The sequence below is a fragment of the Mus musculus genome, chromosome 17 (assembly GCF_000001635.26).
Source record: "Mus musculus strain C57BL/6J chromosome 17, GRCm38.p6 C57BL/6J".
Taxonomy (NCBI): domain Eukaryota; kingdom Metazoa; phylum Chordata; class Mammalia; order Rodentia; family Muridae; genus Mus; species Mus musculus.
In genome coordinates this window covers 66,350,921-66,365,479 of record NC_000083.6, presented here as the reverse complement: position 1 = coordinate 66,365,479, position 14,559 = coordinate 66,350,921, and the positions used below count along the sequence as shown (strand labels likewise).

The 14,559-nt window shown below is 48.3% G+C and overlaps 1 protein-coding gene across 10 annotated transcripts in view; it reads left to right on the top strand.

Moving 5' to 3' along the window:
• Mtcl1 (microtubule crosslinking factor 1) overlaps positions 1-14,559 on the top strand; it is a 112,827-nt gene that overhangs the window by 84,327 nt on the left and 13,941 nt on the right. For all 10 annotated transcript variants that reach the window (XR_001782108.2, XM_006524849.3, NM_172963.4 and 7 more), the window contains 2 exons: positions 7,291-7,458; positions 11,103-11,357. Coding sequence is in view for 9 of the 10 variants with exons in the window: in XM_006524849.3 (XP_006524912.1) it covers positions 7,291-7,458; positions 11,103-11,357 (423 nt within the window). In the remaining variant the exon portion in view is untranslated. The remainder of the gene's footprint in view (positions 1-7,290; positions 7,459-11,102; positions 11,358-14,559) is intronic.

The following is a 14,559-nucleotide window of genomic DNA, read 5'->3' as shown; positions in this document are numbered from 1 at the left end:
GGTGCAGGTTTTGGCACTGGGCATAGCCCAGCCTTCCAGCCACAGGCATTGTGGTTTACTCCTGCCATGTGCTGTAGCTGCTGTTTCTTTCTCACCTGTCCTCTCTGCCCAGAGTTGTGTGGGTCAAGTGGGAGTTGGCTGTCGCTAGCAATTTGGTGCAGATTCCAATGTGAAAACGGTGGTCTTTGGAGTGCAGGTTAAGAGGATATCTGGGGTTCCTCTCAGCGCTTTCTCTTCTTCATACACAAATCCGAACAGTTGTCTGTACCCCACCCACCTTCCTTCTCCCTCGAGCCTGTGAGTCAGGATGGAGATAATAACTTTCAAAGGAACCTCTCCTCACACTCACCAGGAAGTGCGTCAGCGTGCCAGAATCCCCAGGGAGATTTGAGGTCATGGAATAAGTTTTCCAGCAGTGATCTAGTTAGAGACTGGAATGGTACAAGCTATGAATAAAGCTTTAAACGTAGGCATTTTATTGATTTGAAAAGAGGTATTGTCATCAGTCGGAAGTGTCTCTGGCTCCAATCAATACTTAGACAGAAACCTGTCAATATGAAGACCATGTGGTGAAGCCTTTCCCAGGAGAGCACCCAAATGCTTTGGAGAAAGGAAGAGATGTAAACACATCTGGTTTTCTAAACAGTCATGGAAAATGTTACCGTGGGGGTGAAAAATAATGTAAAGTTACCCAGCCGGAACCACCCATCAGTGTGTCTGAATGTTTATTTCCCCCTCGCCTTCTGTGGTTTCTCTTAAAAGTAGGGCAGACATCTAAGTTTCCACCGCATACGGCGTGCAGGATGGGCTAGTTGGGGAGTGCTCATGTCAGAATCAGCTCTGCGTCTCCATCAGCCTGAAGTCAGGAAAGGGAACGTGCGCAGTGCCGTGTGCGCAGTGCCGTGTGCGCAGTGCCGTGTGCGCAGTGCCGTGTGCGCAGTGCCGTGTGCGCAGTGCCGTGTGCGCAGTGCCGTGTGCGCAGTGCCGTGTGCGCAGTGCCGTGTGCGCAGTGCCGTGTGCGCAGTGCCGTGTGCGCAGTGCCGTGTGCGCAGTGCGGACTGGTAAACCACAGCTGGTTCACTAGGCGTGAACATTCTCCATCAGAGGCAGCCTGAATGCAAGAGCCACGACGTGTGTTTTTAAAAGCTGCTGTGCAGAACCATGGCCCCTTCGAAGCCCAGGGGGAGTGATAAGTAGCGTGGGAAACATGGCCAAACGGCGTCCCCGAGGTTCAATAAGCAACTAACAACATTTTCCAACCCCAATCTTGGATTGGTGTTTTGCTGCAGTTCCCACCGCGGAACCCTGTCGACGGCAACATTTATCAGGTCCGGAGGAGTTCAGTATCGCAGGTGTCCACTCACGTGGAGAACAAGAAGCACACTTCACCAGGTTGGCAAGCATTCGGTTGTGCCAACATCCCCTACTTCCCAGTCTTCAGTGACACAATCCCATGGCAGTGACCCCATTCTCAAGCACACTGTGCCCTTTCATCTTCTTAGGTGAGAGCAAGGGAAAATGGGCTCAGCGACTCCCGACGAGCTCAGGCCTGCGGCTGCCCAGTGGCCATGGCCGAGAATGCTTGCTGTACTTTTTAGTGATTACTGAAATGGAGGTCTGATCACAGGTTATTCATGTGGCCAACACTGCCCTATGGTCCCAGGGCAAAACAAAGGGGGTGGCTTTGATGGCTAAAGAGAGAACAGTTCATGTGGCAAGCCTAACATAAGATTCATGACAATAGTGGAAGAAACGTGACTTCACGTTGATCTCTGAGACACCTTTCACCATACTGCTAGAGTCCTTTGTCCCCAAAGCTGGCCTTCCCTCAGCTAGTAGACTTTGTTGTTGTTTAAAGATTTATTTATTTATTTTATGTATATATGAGTGCACTGTCACTATCTTCAGGGATACCAGAAGAGGGCATTGGATCTCATTGCAGATGGTTGTGAGCCACCATGTGGTTGCTGGGAATTGAACCCAGGACCTCTGGAAGAGCAGTCAGTGCTCTTAATCACTGAGCCACCTCTCCAGTCTGCTAATAGTCTTTGACTATGCGGCCTCTCTGTTTGGTAAAGAATATTCTGGAAAGAGCCCTTCTAATGAGATAAGCATGTCAGAACAATAAGCCACCACTCTAACCTCCTTCCGCACCCCAGCTCTGGTGATTACATACTTATGACCACAACACTCAGGAGGCTGAGACAGGAAGATTTCAAGTTAGAGGCCAACCTGAGGTACATAGCTAGTCTCCAGAAACAAACTTCAATGAGAGAGGATGCCGATGTAGTTCAGTAATAGGGCACTCACCTCGAAAGCACAAGGCCCTGGGTTCACTCCCTGCTCCTTCCCAAAAACTTAATTCTTTAACAGCTTCCCCTCTTGTGCCTTGACAGTCCATACATTTTGGGAGTTTTTTGCACTGCAGCCTGGTTTACTCTTTAGATCCTATAACTTCCCTAGGAGTCAGACCAGAGCAAACTAGACCAGAGCTCACGATCAGTCAGACCAAAGCAAACTAGACCAGAGCTCACGATCACACACAGTTGGTTTGTGTTGTGTCTTTGGTTGGTTGCTGTTGTCTCCAGAAACTGCAGGCATAGGTAAACATTTACAGGTACTTAAAGTACTTAGTAAAAGGGCTCACCCTGCCCCCACCCCCAGCCTCCCTCCCAGAATGCACCACACTCAGTAGTTTATAGCATACCTCCCACAAGGAAGGCAGGTCCTAGAGCTCTCTGGTCTGTGGCTCAGATGACCAGCTGATTTTCCTCAAGCTTGTCCTGATTCCTCAGGTGAGGCTATACATGCAGAGTGCAGAGTTATTGCATATTATTAGCCGATAACACAGTGTAACCTACTAAACGTGTGTCTCTTTGATAATCCCTCAGCCACCTGATTTTATTCTTGGCGGGGGGGGGGGGGGGGGGGGGAGGGAGCACGGCACTCTTAGAGCATAGACCGAGCGTCTTCCTGGCCACGAGCCCCTGGCACATTCCCAGCCAGAAGGCAAATGATGTCTGCGTGACTGTGAGTATCATTTCTGGAAGCTCCCACCGTAGATTACACTTTCAAGGTCAGTCTTCAGTGGCCCTTTCTCTTTTATCTGTGGAAAGATAATGGCTTCAGAAAAGAATGCCGAATTTAATCTCCGTGTAACAATGACGGCGGGAGTGACCAATGGCTCCTGTAGGGAAATGTTGCTGATCCATGGATCTATCATTTTAAGGACTTGTTTGGGATTTCCTGCCAATAGCCGTGGACCACCTGGAATTGATACTATTTGCTTTTATGGAACTTCACATGAGCTCCCTTCTCGGAATCTTTGTCGAATAGAAACTGGCCCTGCGTGGATCAGGCAGGCAACCAGGGCAGCTACCTCAACGCTGCACTACCCTGCCTGTGTGGGCAGCTGAATTAAATAGGGGCAGAGGCCATCAACGCCGTGTTGTGCCTGGCTCTTTGTTTGTCCCCTCATGATGGCAGGTCAAAGGATCTCATTCGCCTTTTGATTAAGCCTGTTCTCAAAGGTAATGACTTAGAGGCAGGCCGGGCAGTGCTGAAGATGGCTCCATGCTTCACACGTGATGCAAAGGTCTCAGAAATCTCAGACTCTGAAAAAATATCTGGTATTGCCCCATAAGTAACTTGTAACACCACCTTATCCATACTCCTGCCTCACTGGCTATGAACAGTACCACAGGCTCGGAAGGCAGTCTGGGTGACTGAAGGCCAACCTTGAAACCATCAAGAAAAGAAAGATCCATGAGTACAGACTTCAGTTTTGGATGCTAAAGTGCCACAGCACCCAAGAGGTGAGCTGCGAAGGACCAGAATGTCCTTAAACAAAGGACCAGGAAATAATAAGGCTGTTGGTATCATCCAACGAGTCTGAAAAGACTGTGGTTTTGTTTTTATTTTGTTTTGCTGAAGTTAAAACTGAATTGAAATGTGCAAACAACAACAACAACAAAAAATTGCATAGTTGGACTCTGGCCCAAAAAATTCAGAAAGTTCTTGTGTGCAGATGATCTTCCAGATCATGAAGTCTTTCTGGACCAGAGCCTTCCCTCTGTAGACCTGGCTGGCCCTGAACCCACAGAGAACTCCCCGGAGTTGATATATTTGTCTTTAAGCTTCCTTTGGATGTCCTCTCTTTTTACCCCGACACTGGTCCCAGCAAGAGGCCTCAGAACAGGCCTGAGAAAGGGGAGGCCAGTGTCTCAGAGACAGGATGGATTCTCCCAACAAAATGAAAAGAAAACAGCTGGGCTCAGTGTACTGTGGAGGTTTACATGTTTCTGGCTCCTGTTGCCTGTCCCTGGTGGAGACAGACCGAGGTTACAGTCTGGAGAGTGGGACTTGCTGTACCTCTTTGCTCTGAACTTTCGTTCTTTCTCTCTATATAAAATGCATCAAGACTGTAGGAGATATAAGAGCTATGATGAATAAGTTAGCGTACACGCTGGCACATACGAAATATTAAGTAGGGGCTACAGAGACAGCTTCCCAGTTAAGAGCACTACCTGCTCTCCCAGTGGACCCAGGTTCGAGTCCCTGTACCCACATGGTGGTTTACAACCATCTGCTGACTATGCATGCAGACTAAGCAAGACAGGTATAAAATAAATAAAATTTAAAGATAAATTGTAAGTAGTAGTGGCTATTATTATTGAATGACGTGGGCATCAAGAACTTTTAGAAGAACCAAGTCCATCCATGGCATGAGAGTCTCTAGAAATGTTGACATGGTGTTGTGAGTTCATGACAGAAGCTCCTTGGCTACCTGCTATTCCAGTATAGGGCTCCTGGGTGATGATAACAATTGGCAGTCACCTTGATTCTCTGGACTTGCTTGCTCCCACTGGCCACCTTCACTCCAAAGCAGTTTTGGAACCCTGGAGTCATAGGATATTCATTCTGCTGATGACTTTGGAACCCAATGTGCCTACAAACGTTAAGACTTAATTTTACTGGATGCAGTATTTGCTAATGCCAAAACCCGCCAGCTTGGCTGCCAGGGAAAGTAAAATTTCAATCTGCAAAGAGGCTGTAAAGCTCAGATTCTAATGTTGTTAGTAGTCACGTGACAGAGGAGTTGATCCATCGCAGGCTGAGCCTTTATGTGACTTGGTTATACATGGAAATGGTTGATTACATGTAAGAATGCTTTCCCCCATGTAAATGGGAAGGACACCACCCCCCAAAGACCAGATCAAAACTATTACAGTTATTATACACTTTCATTTTATTTGATTCTGTTTGCATCCCTAGAACCAGGAGCTCAGGGTCAGGAGCCACGGTGTAGGGGGTGGGACTCAAACTCTGGTGCACTGGAAGAACAGCCAGTGTTCTTAACCGCTGAGCCATCTCTCCAGCTCCTCTGTAGGTACTTTTGTGTGTTCATGAGTATCCTCCATGAGGACTGGTAGCTGGAGGGGCTGTTACAAATTTAAGAAGTTTTCTGTCTGCCCAATTTTTCAAATGTTAGATGAATTTTACTCTTCCTACTATTCTTTTATATATGTGTGTGTGTGTGTGAGTGTGTGTAAGTACACTGTAGCTGTCTTCAGACACTCCAGAGAAGGCGCCAGATCTCATTACAGATGGTTGTGAGCCACCATACGGTTGCTGGGATTTGAACTCAGGACCTTTGGAAGATCAGTCAGTGCTCTTATCCGCTGAGCCATCTCTCCAGCCCCTGAATTTTACTCTTAATGCCTTTTGTCACAAGGAAATATTAGTGTTGACAGTCAGAAATTTTTAAAAAGACCTAATAGACCTAATCACTGTCAAGATCAACTACATTTGCTTTCCCATAAATTTCAGGGACAGCTACGCCCTTCCAGGTCATTAATATGCTGTGAGTGATCAAGTTCACTTGTTAAATCTAAACACACACACACAAAGTGTCTTAAATCCTTCCCCTATGTGGCATTCTTTCCTGCCTGCAGTTAGTGGATTCAGAAGTTTCCATCCCTGTGACACAACAGTGTCTGTCACCTATGGAGTTCACGCCCAAGAACCACACAGTGGCGTTTAGGAATGTGTTTAGTAAGTTTGCATCTGTGCGTTCGTCAGCACTCATAGCCATCCTGCACCGCCTGTGACCTGTGATCGATGGTTATAGCTGCATGACTGAGAAGTGGTCTTGCCTGTAGACTCTGAGCCGGAGCCTGTGTACCAGCAGAGTGGAGCGGCAAGTGAGTTTCCTGGGACCAGAGAGTCACTGTGAGCCATAGGGCTCTGTTGTCCTGAGGCAGAACTTACTTGCTCGAGGCGGGATTTAGTTTCTAGTTTCCTGCGCTTTCCTGAGTAAACCAAACCAAGAACACCCTGACGTCATGGGATCAAGAACTCAGGAATTCAGTGTTTTATATCTAACTGGGGTCCTGGCTGCACATCACATCAAAAAGCCATAATTATTTAGAGCATTTAATTCAGACAAACCTTTGACCTGTATTTTCCTCGCTCCTCTTCTCACCTTTTCAGGTCCCAAGAGATGGAATCTCACCGTGTAGCTCAGGTTGGCCCAAAATTCGCAGTCCTCCTGTGTTAGCCTCTCCAGGGCTGGGATTACAGGGGCTGTATGCCAGACTTTGTGACATAATGCCCGTGCCAACACACACTAAAACAGAAATGAGAGTTTGGAAGTGTGCCTTCAAAGGCTGGGCAGGGTCTGGAAAGCTTTGTAGCTTTTATGTCAAGCGTAAACAGTGAGGTAATAGTTCAGTCTTGGGATCAGCAGACGCTGTAAGATGAGTTTTTCACCACTGGCTCTAATTAGGAACTCTCAGAAGCTTCCCCCCCCCCTCCCCGCCCTCGGAACTCAACGAGTGACCCTCCACCCCCACTTCCCATGCCTCTAAGAGCCACTAGGACCTCAGAGATTACTTCTAGCTCAGTAGCTGGCACTGGAGTGGATGATGTAACAGAGCAGCCAGCCTGACTCAGAGTCCTGGATGTCTGAAGTTCCACAGAGCGTCCTGACAGCTTTCAGGGGCTCCCTTGTGGCTTTTGGCAACTTATTGATTCCAACAGAGTTCAGAGTACCTCTGCTGCAGGTGCCCACAGCACCACCCCACGGTCTGTCTTCTGAACACATCTGCCGGGGTCTTGGCTTAGGATGGGACCATCTTGCCTCTATTCAGAGGTCGGAGGCCCCACCCACCTGTGCCTTCTGCAGGGAACCTGGCGGGTGCTCCAGCCCCCACTGACTGAGCCCCTCTGCTTCCCATCTCCAAGACACTCGTCAGTTAAGTTAAGCCTAACCGGGCTCTGTTCCCACAGGTGGTGGAAAACCAGCAGCTCTTCAGGGCCCTCAAGGCTCTGCTGGAGGACTTCCGTTCGGAGCTGCGCGAAGACGAGCATGCGCGGCTGCGGCTGCAGCAGCAGTACGCCAGCGACAAGGCTGCGTGGGATGTGGAGTGGGCTGTGCTCAAGTGCCGCCTGGAACAGGTACCTGCCCCTATTGCCACCTCCCTTGTGAACACTGAGTGTGTGTGTCTGTCCCCTCTACCCTATCCAGGATGGGTGGGGAAGAGGCACAGGTAGGTTCTCCACAGTAACTGTGCTGCAGGGTCAGGGCTTGAGGCTACCTTCAACAGTAGCATTTTGTTTTGCTATTTGTCCCCCTGGTGCTAAATGAGGCTATGGAGGAGCTCCACTGAAGGGCTGGCAGCATGGACCTGTCGACATATGGAGATGACCACAAGAAGCCAGAGCTGGCTTTTTTTTTTTTTTTTTTTTTTTTTTTTGAGACAGGGTCTCACTGTATAGTCCTGGCTGGACTGGAACTTGCTGTGTAGACCAGGCTGGCCTCACAGAGATTCACTTGCCTCTGCCTCCCAAGTGCTGAGATGAGAGGTGTGTACTGTGGTTTTGCGACCTCTGAAAAAGGCAACATAGGGCTGCCCTTTAGAAATTCCAGAACACTGGAAAGAGCTTCCACTCGTGGATAGGAGACCTTGTCAAGTCCAATCTCCTTTTTATACTGAGGAAACTGAGCTTGCCTCAAATCTGAGGCGGCGCTAGGATGGGAAGAGCCCGTGTGAACCACCTCCAGAGAGGATTTATAGCCCGGCCAGGGGAGTGTGGCTTGGGCTCTGCTGAGCTCAGCTTCTCTGTGTGTCTCCCACACAGTCAGCTGCTCCAGTGTGCTTCTGGGTCATTGTAGGGAAACCGGGTCTGTGTGATGTTTGGTCATTTATTGTCTAGCCTTTGTTGTGAGGCAAACTATAAAGTAATTAAAATTTTATACGAATTGGCTCAACCATGAAAGTAAACACTTCCCTTAAAAGGAGAGAGCTCATGAATAGCCTCCGTTGTGATAAAAGATGTAAAGGGCTTATTACTCCCAAGGAACCAGTTCTCCTAGGACAGCCCCACCCCCACCCCCCAGTTCACTTGCTTGGCCACATGACCAGCAGGCACCCCTGAAGATCATCTGCACTACCACCTGACCGCCCCCCTCAAGTTTGCCTGCATTACCACTGACCCCAGGTACCCTTCAAGTTCACCTGCACCTGTGTCCCCTGCCGCCCCCCCCCCCCCCACACACCCGCACTGCCATCCGTCATCAGATTCCACAAGCTCCCCCAGTCTGTCCTCTGACTTTAGTTTTGGGGCTTATAGTCTATATAGAGTCAGGAACATAGCCTTTCAGTCTAAGCCTTTGAGATGATGGACCCCTGGGTCACTGGGGAGAAATATACAGGGCTATTCTTCCATGAGCTGCGGTTTAAGCCCTTTGGAAATGTAGCAGGCATAGGGGATCTGTGTAGACAAGAAGGAAGATATACTTGTTTTGCCAGCCGCTTTTAGACATTGTATCTTGGCTCCAGAGGAGCCCGAGATCTAGTGCGTTGGCTGCAGATAAAGCCTCAGGGGAGAAGAGAGCCTTCATGTCAGGAAACAAGTTGGGCCCTCAAGTTTAGAAGGCAGGTGGTACCACAGACTGTATGCTCTGACTGTTTAGGAAGTGTCTTCAACATGCCCAGCCCAGGATCAGTGAATGACAGATGTTAATTTACTTGTTCTGAGTCTGGTTTGACCTCTTGTCCTTAAATATTAAACAAAAACCTAGATATTTTCAGTGGAACACAAATCTCCCCTCCCCACCCCCTTTGTTGGTTTTTTTCCCCCCCTCCCAAACTGAGCCTTGCTCTACATATTGAGGATCCAGCAGCAGCAAATGAGACAGACCTTGTTTAGCTGGGCGTGGTGGTGCATCCTTGTAGGAAGGCTGAGGCAGGGAGATCCCTAGACTGCGATCATCCTGGGTAACAGGAGAAAGGTAATTGCCTAGCATGCGTGAGCCCCGCGGCTGCATGTCTAGGGATGAAGTACAGTGAGTACTTCATCTCCCTCCCCATCCTCTCTGTAGCACCACTTTTTACATCTATATGTGCTGTATATACAATGTACCACCTCTGATTTTTGCTTCAGACAATAAGTAGTGTTTAAAACCAATTAAAATGGAGAAAATGAGTTTTATATTCCTATCTGCCATTTCCTATCATGCATTTTCAGATAGATCCAAGTACCGTCCCATGTTTCTTCTCTTTGAAGACCCTCCCTTGTCTGTGTGAAAGAGCAGGTCTGCCAGCAACCGTTGTTTTTGTTTTTATTGCGTGTTTTCACTCCTGTGTGTTGGAGAGGGTGTCTCCTTCAGTTTTGACATTTAGGATTTTATTGTCTTAGCTGGGTTGTTATCTCTGATAAAACACCATAACTACAAGCAAGTTGATGAGGAAAACAGTTCATTTCAACCTATCCTTCCACATTGCCATCCACCTCTGAAGGAAGTCAGGGCAGGAACTCAAGGCAGGAACCTGGAGACCAGAACTGAAACTGAAGCCGTGGAGGGGTGCTGCTTACTGGCTTGCTCCTCTGGGCTTGCTCAGCCTGCTTTCTTTCACAGAACCCAGGACCATCAGCCCAGGGGCAGCACCACCCAACATGGGCTGGGGAGACTTGCCTACAGGACAGTCATATGGAGACATTTTCTTTCTTTCTTTTCTTAAAGATTTATTTATTTATTCATTTATTTAATGTAAGTGCACTGTAGCTGTCTTTAGACACACCAGAAGAGGGCTTCAGATCATATTACAGATGGTTGTGAACCACCATGTGGTTGCTTGGAATTGAACTCAGGACCTCAGAAAGAGCAGTCCATGCTCTTAACCACTGAGCGATCTTTCCAGCCCTGAAGGCATTTCCTTGATTAAGACTTCCTCTTCCCAGAACTGTTAAGCTTGTGTCAATTGACAGGAACCAACCAGCACATTGAATTGAATTTTTGTGTCAGCCATTTAGAGGTACTCACGGTTATCTGGCTTGCAGAGTTTCTGATGTTTCTTGTGTGATTTTTTGAGTACCGTGTACAGTGATAGATAGTTCTAGGGACCAAGAGCACTGAGAAAAAGCAGGGTGTTGCCTGGGCCTCCAGAAGGAGGAAGGCCTAGTGCTGTCGTGTTTGCATAATGTGCCTTCTCTCTGGTTTCTGCCAGTTTGACTCTATAAGGTGTAAAGTATATGTTGTTTTGTTTGGCTATTCCACCAGCAGGTATTTGAGGGTGAGCATTTATTAAACATTTATTGTGGCCCAGCTTAGGCTCTGGCCACAGAATCTTGAAACAGCAGGTATTTTGCCCTTTGATACACTGTACAGAGCTGTGTTCACCATGTCGAGTATACAAAGCCTTACTACTACACGCATTGGGCAGATAAGAGAAAGAGATCAGAAAGGCAGAAGTTCCGTTGCATCAGAGCTGCATTTATTGAAGATTCCATTATTTTGGCCCAGATAGGGGCCAAGAATATTGGACCAGCCATGGCACCACCTTCAAGGAGCTGTAGAGGCAGAAGACAGAGTGGCTTAGACTGGGCGGTGGGGCTAATAAGGAGTCTGTAAGAACTGCGCTCAACAATCTAGAGATTTCACATTCAATATTCTTATTTCTGGCCTTAAAAATCTACAGGATCTGTTCAGCTTGGCTTACGGATGTATCCTGCAAGCCTGTGTCGATAACTGAGCTGTCTTTCCCCTTCCAATGCTGGACTTCCAGAAAGGGTGTTCCTATGTCTTTTCTTCTTGGCAGCTGGAAGAGAAGACTGAGAAAAGCTTGGGCGAGCTGGACTCCTCTGCTGAGGGCAAAGGGGCCTTGAAGAAGGAGAGAGAGGTGCACCAGAAACTGCTGGCTGACAGCCACAGCCTGGTGATGGACCTGCGCTGGCAGATCCATCACCGAGAGAAGAACTGGAACCGGGAGAAGGTGGAGCTGCTGGAGCGTCTGGACAGCGAGCGGCAGGAGTGGGGGCGACAGAAGGAGGAGCTCCTGTGGCGGGTGGAGCAGGTAGGTGTGCTGCAGCAGCAGCCCAGAGTGCACCGCAGCCCCAGAGCACAGCACAGCCCCAGAGTGCACCGCGGCCCCAGAGCACAGCACAGCCCCAGAGTGCACCGCGGCCCCAGAGCACTGCACAGCCCCAGAGCACAGCGCAGCTCATAGATAGTTCTCAGCCCAGTAACATAAAGAAAGGAGATTGTTGCTGTCATCTGCATTCTATTGAGAGAATCCAGAGGAAGAGTGAGAAATGCAATGCCTCCCACAGTAGAGATCTTGGTCCTGGGATCCATGTATTACTTTTGTGTAGTTGTGCCCTGAAGACCCATGAAAACAAGGATGTGATCAGCTTTGGGTCAGTTGATGGTTGCTTGGTGCTGGGCTTGGACCGTATGTGGTGGTTAAAGCGCAGGACAGAGGAGGGCCTTCATCTCATGGTGGACAGGAAGCACACAGAGCAGTCGAGAAGAAGGACAGGACAAGGCCACGGCCCCACGGACCTGCTTCATCCAGCAGGACCCCACCTCTTACCTTCCACCACCTCCCAGTAATACCATCAACTATGAATTTGCCTAGGAATTCATTCATTCATTCATTAGGTCAGAGCCCCAAGGATGTAATTAGTTGAAAGGCCACCGTGGACACTCCCAGGTCAGTATTACGTAATGTAGGTATTTCTCAATCCAGTGAGGTTAGCAATTAAGGTTATTCATTACACCCTAACAGCACACACACCTTTCATTGCAGAGATGGTAGTAGACTTTTCTTTGTATGCATGTGCAGGGGCTGGGGAGTGACCTTTTAAAGGGATTTGGAGATTAAACTTGAAAGGGGAAGTTATTTCAGGTTGCCTTCAGGGAATTTTTCCCCAGAGTACTCTCTTAAGATGGCTACGGAAGCCGCGGAGATGGCTGCAGCCTGAACGGAATTGTTACCATTAGCGAAGTAATTACCAAACCGAGTTAGAAGCCACTGTCTGCTGGTGATTGCTCCTGCTGTGGGTATTGCTGAGCCGTGATTAGATAGGACCAGAACCAAGGGAGTTATCTGGTAGCTCATCATCTTCCGGTAAACAAACTCAGACGGATGTGGGGAGAGCAGAGGGAGTTGCTTTCCCGCAGCCTGAATGATTGCTCTCCGCATTGCGCACGGTTGGTGCAGCTGAAGTAGCTGCAGTAGGCCCGGAGCGATGTGAGAAATTCAGGTTTTCACGTCACACTGAGCGGAGGTTTTAGAATTCCTCAGTGGCTAGATTTCTCAGCCCACAGATAACCTTGCTTCTTTCAATCCATCATTCTTATAAATGCGAAAAGCCTCAAGAGATATCAGTCAGTTAGAAACAGTAACTCGGATAAAGGGGATCATGACTCCATTATAAGTACTCACTCAGCCCGTGCTAATAAGAGGACCTTTTGAAAAGTATGCTCTGCTAAGTATGCTTAGCTACGGCACGGTTCCTATGCTAAAGTTTAATGGAGGTGAATTTGAGTTTAAATTTGCATGGAAATTTTAAATGGGACCCAGGAAGCACTAAGTGACTTAGAAATGACCCAGAACCTTTGACTCAGAAACAGTAGAAAGGGAAGGAGAAAGAGCACTACAGACTGAAGGAGCGGAGGCTGTCCCCGCTGATCACCAGTGAGTCACCTTGCTAATATTTGATATGGCTCCACTTCAAAATTCTCCAAATACTACCAAGAGGAAAGTCACCGCTTCCTGTTTGGTTTGGAAATACAGCCCTGTGAAGGACCTGCCAGATTGTGCCTCGCATCTGTGCTCTGTTGAGTGGGTCTGCCTCAAGGCGGAAATTCGGAGCTAACAGTAGCATGTATTCTTATAAAATAAACACCAATTTATCACACCCAACTTGACTTTTTCTTAGGAGACATGAACAGATGTCTCTGCCCCAGATGGAGTTCTGAATACAGATCAAGGGATAATTCCAACCCAAATCTAGTTTAGCAAACCATTGGGCTTATTTGGGGTACTTACAGGACCATGGATGAGGGATTACTTATAGGAGCCTGGTGGCTAGCAGGAGGGTACCTCACTGAAAAGCCCCACCGCAGCACGTGATTTGTGAGGTCGTACGTACCTATGGTACACAAACTGCAGACAGCTCAGCCAACTGGGGCCTTCTTATTCCCCAACTGTTAGTGTTTATGTAACTTTGGGGGAAGACTCTCAGTGGCTCTTCTCATTCCCTGTGCTTCCTGGACCTTGTGTGTCGCTTGAAGCTTTCTATTCCCTCTGAGAGGCCGTGTTTCATCTCTCAGAAAACAACAGGTAACCCGCAGCAGCCTGGCCCTAGGGGCCTTCATTCCCAGCCACCGCTTTGCAGTGCTCACCTTGGGTGTCCCTGCTCTACCCCAGTGAGGCCATCATGTTCCCTGTCATGGGCCTTTGAGGATCCCCTTGTCTAGTCATTGCTGCTTGTTGATCCTGTCCCAGGCCTCTTCAGCTTTGAAAGTCACACTTGCCATGAATTCGGCGGGCATCTCAGGCTTTTGTTTTTCTTTGGGGAATGAGGAATTTCTAGCAAAGAAAACCTTGGCCAGACACATCTGATGACACTCAGTATCTGAAGTGACCTGGGGCTGAGCTGTCCACCTCACTTTGAGACTATTTTGGGGGGGTGATAACAAGGACCAAGAGCTGAGCTTCATTTCTGTGTCTTAGGTGTTGTAGCGTCCGCCTGGCCGTCCCTCACACCTGTTCTGTAGACCCCAGCATCTGGGCAGGATTTCCCTGTTTATCAGAGGGGCCCATGATGAAAGGATGCTGCACACATAGAGATGCGGCTCTCAGAAATGGATCTAATTTCCATCAAAGTACTCAGCATCTTCAAGGGTTTTGTAATTTCAATGCCCTATTTGAAAATTCATACAGTAGCCATAAGTATTATCTGAAGGAGGACGTCGGCTCAGGTGAGAGCCTACAGAGATCTATGTACAAGTGGAAGCACGCACTGGTTTCATGGCTCCCCCAGTTGCTTGCTGGTTTAATGTCTAGCTGTACATTCCATAGATGAAGCCAATATGTAACTGAATATCCCTCACAGCTCCCACTTGATATCTGACTCCTTGGGAAGCCGTATAACCTTGGCTGTGATAACTTGATATGGACAAAGAAGTGGCACTAAATCCATTTTCCACTTGCAGAACATATGCTTCATGCTTTTCCAGTGTCGTTAAACTCCCGAATAATTTCTACA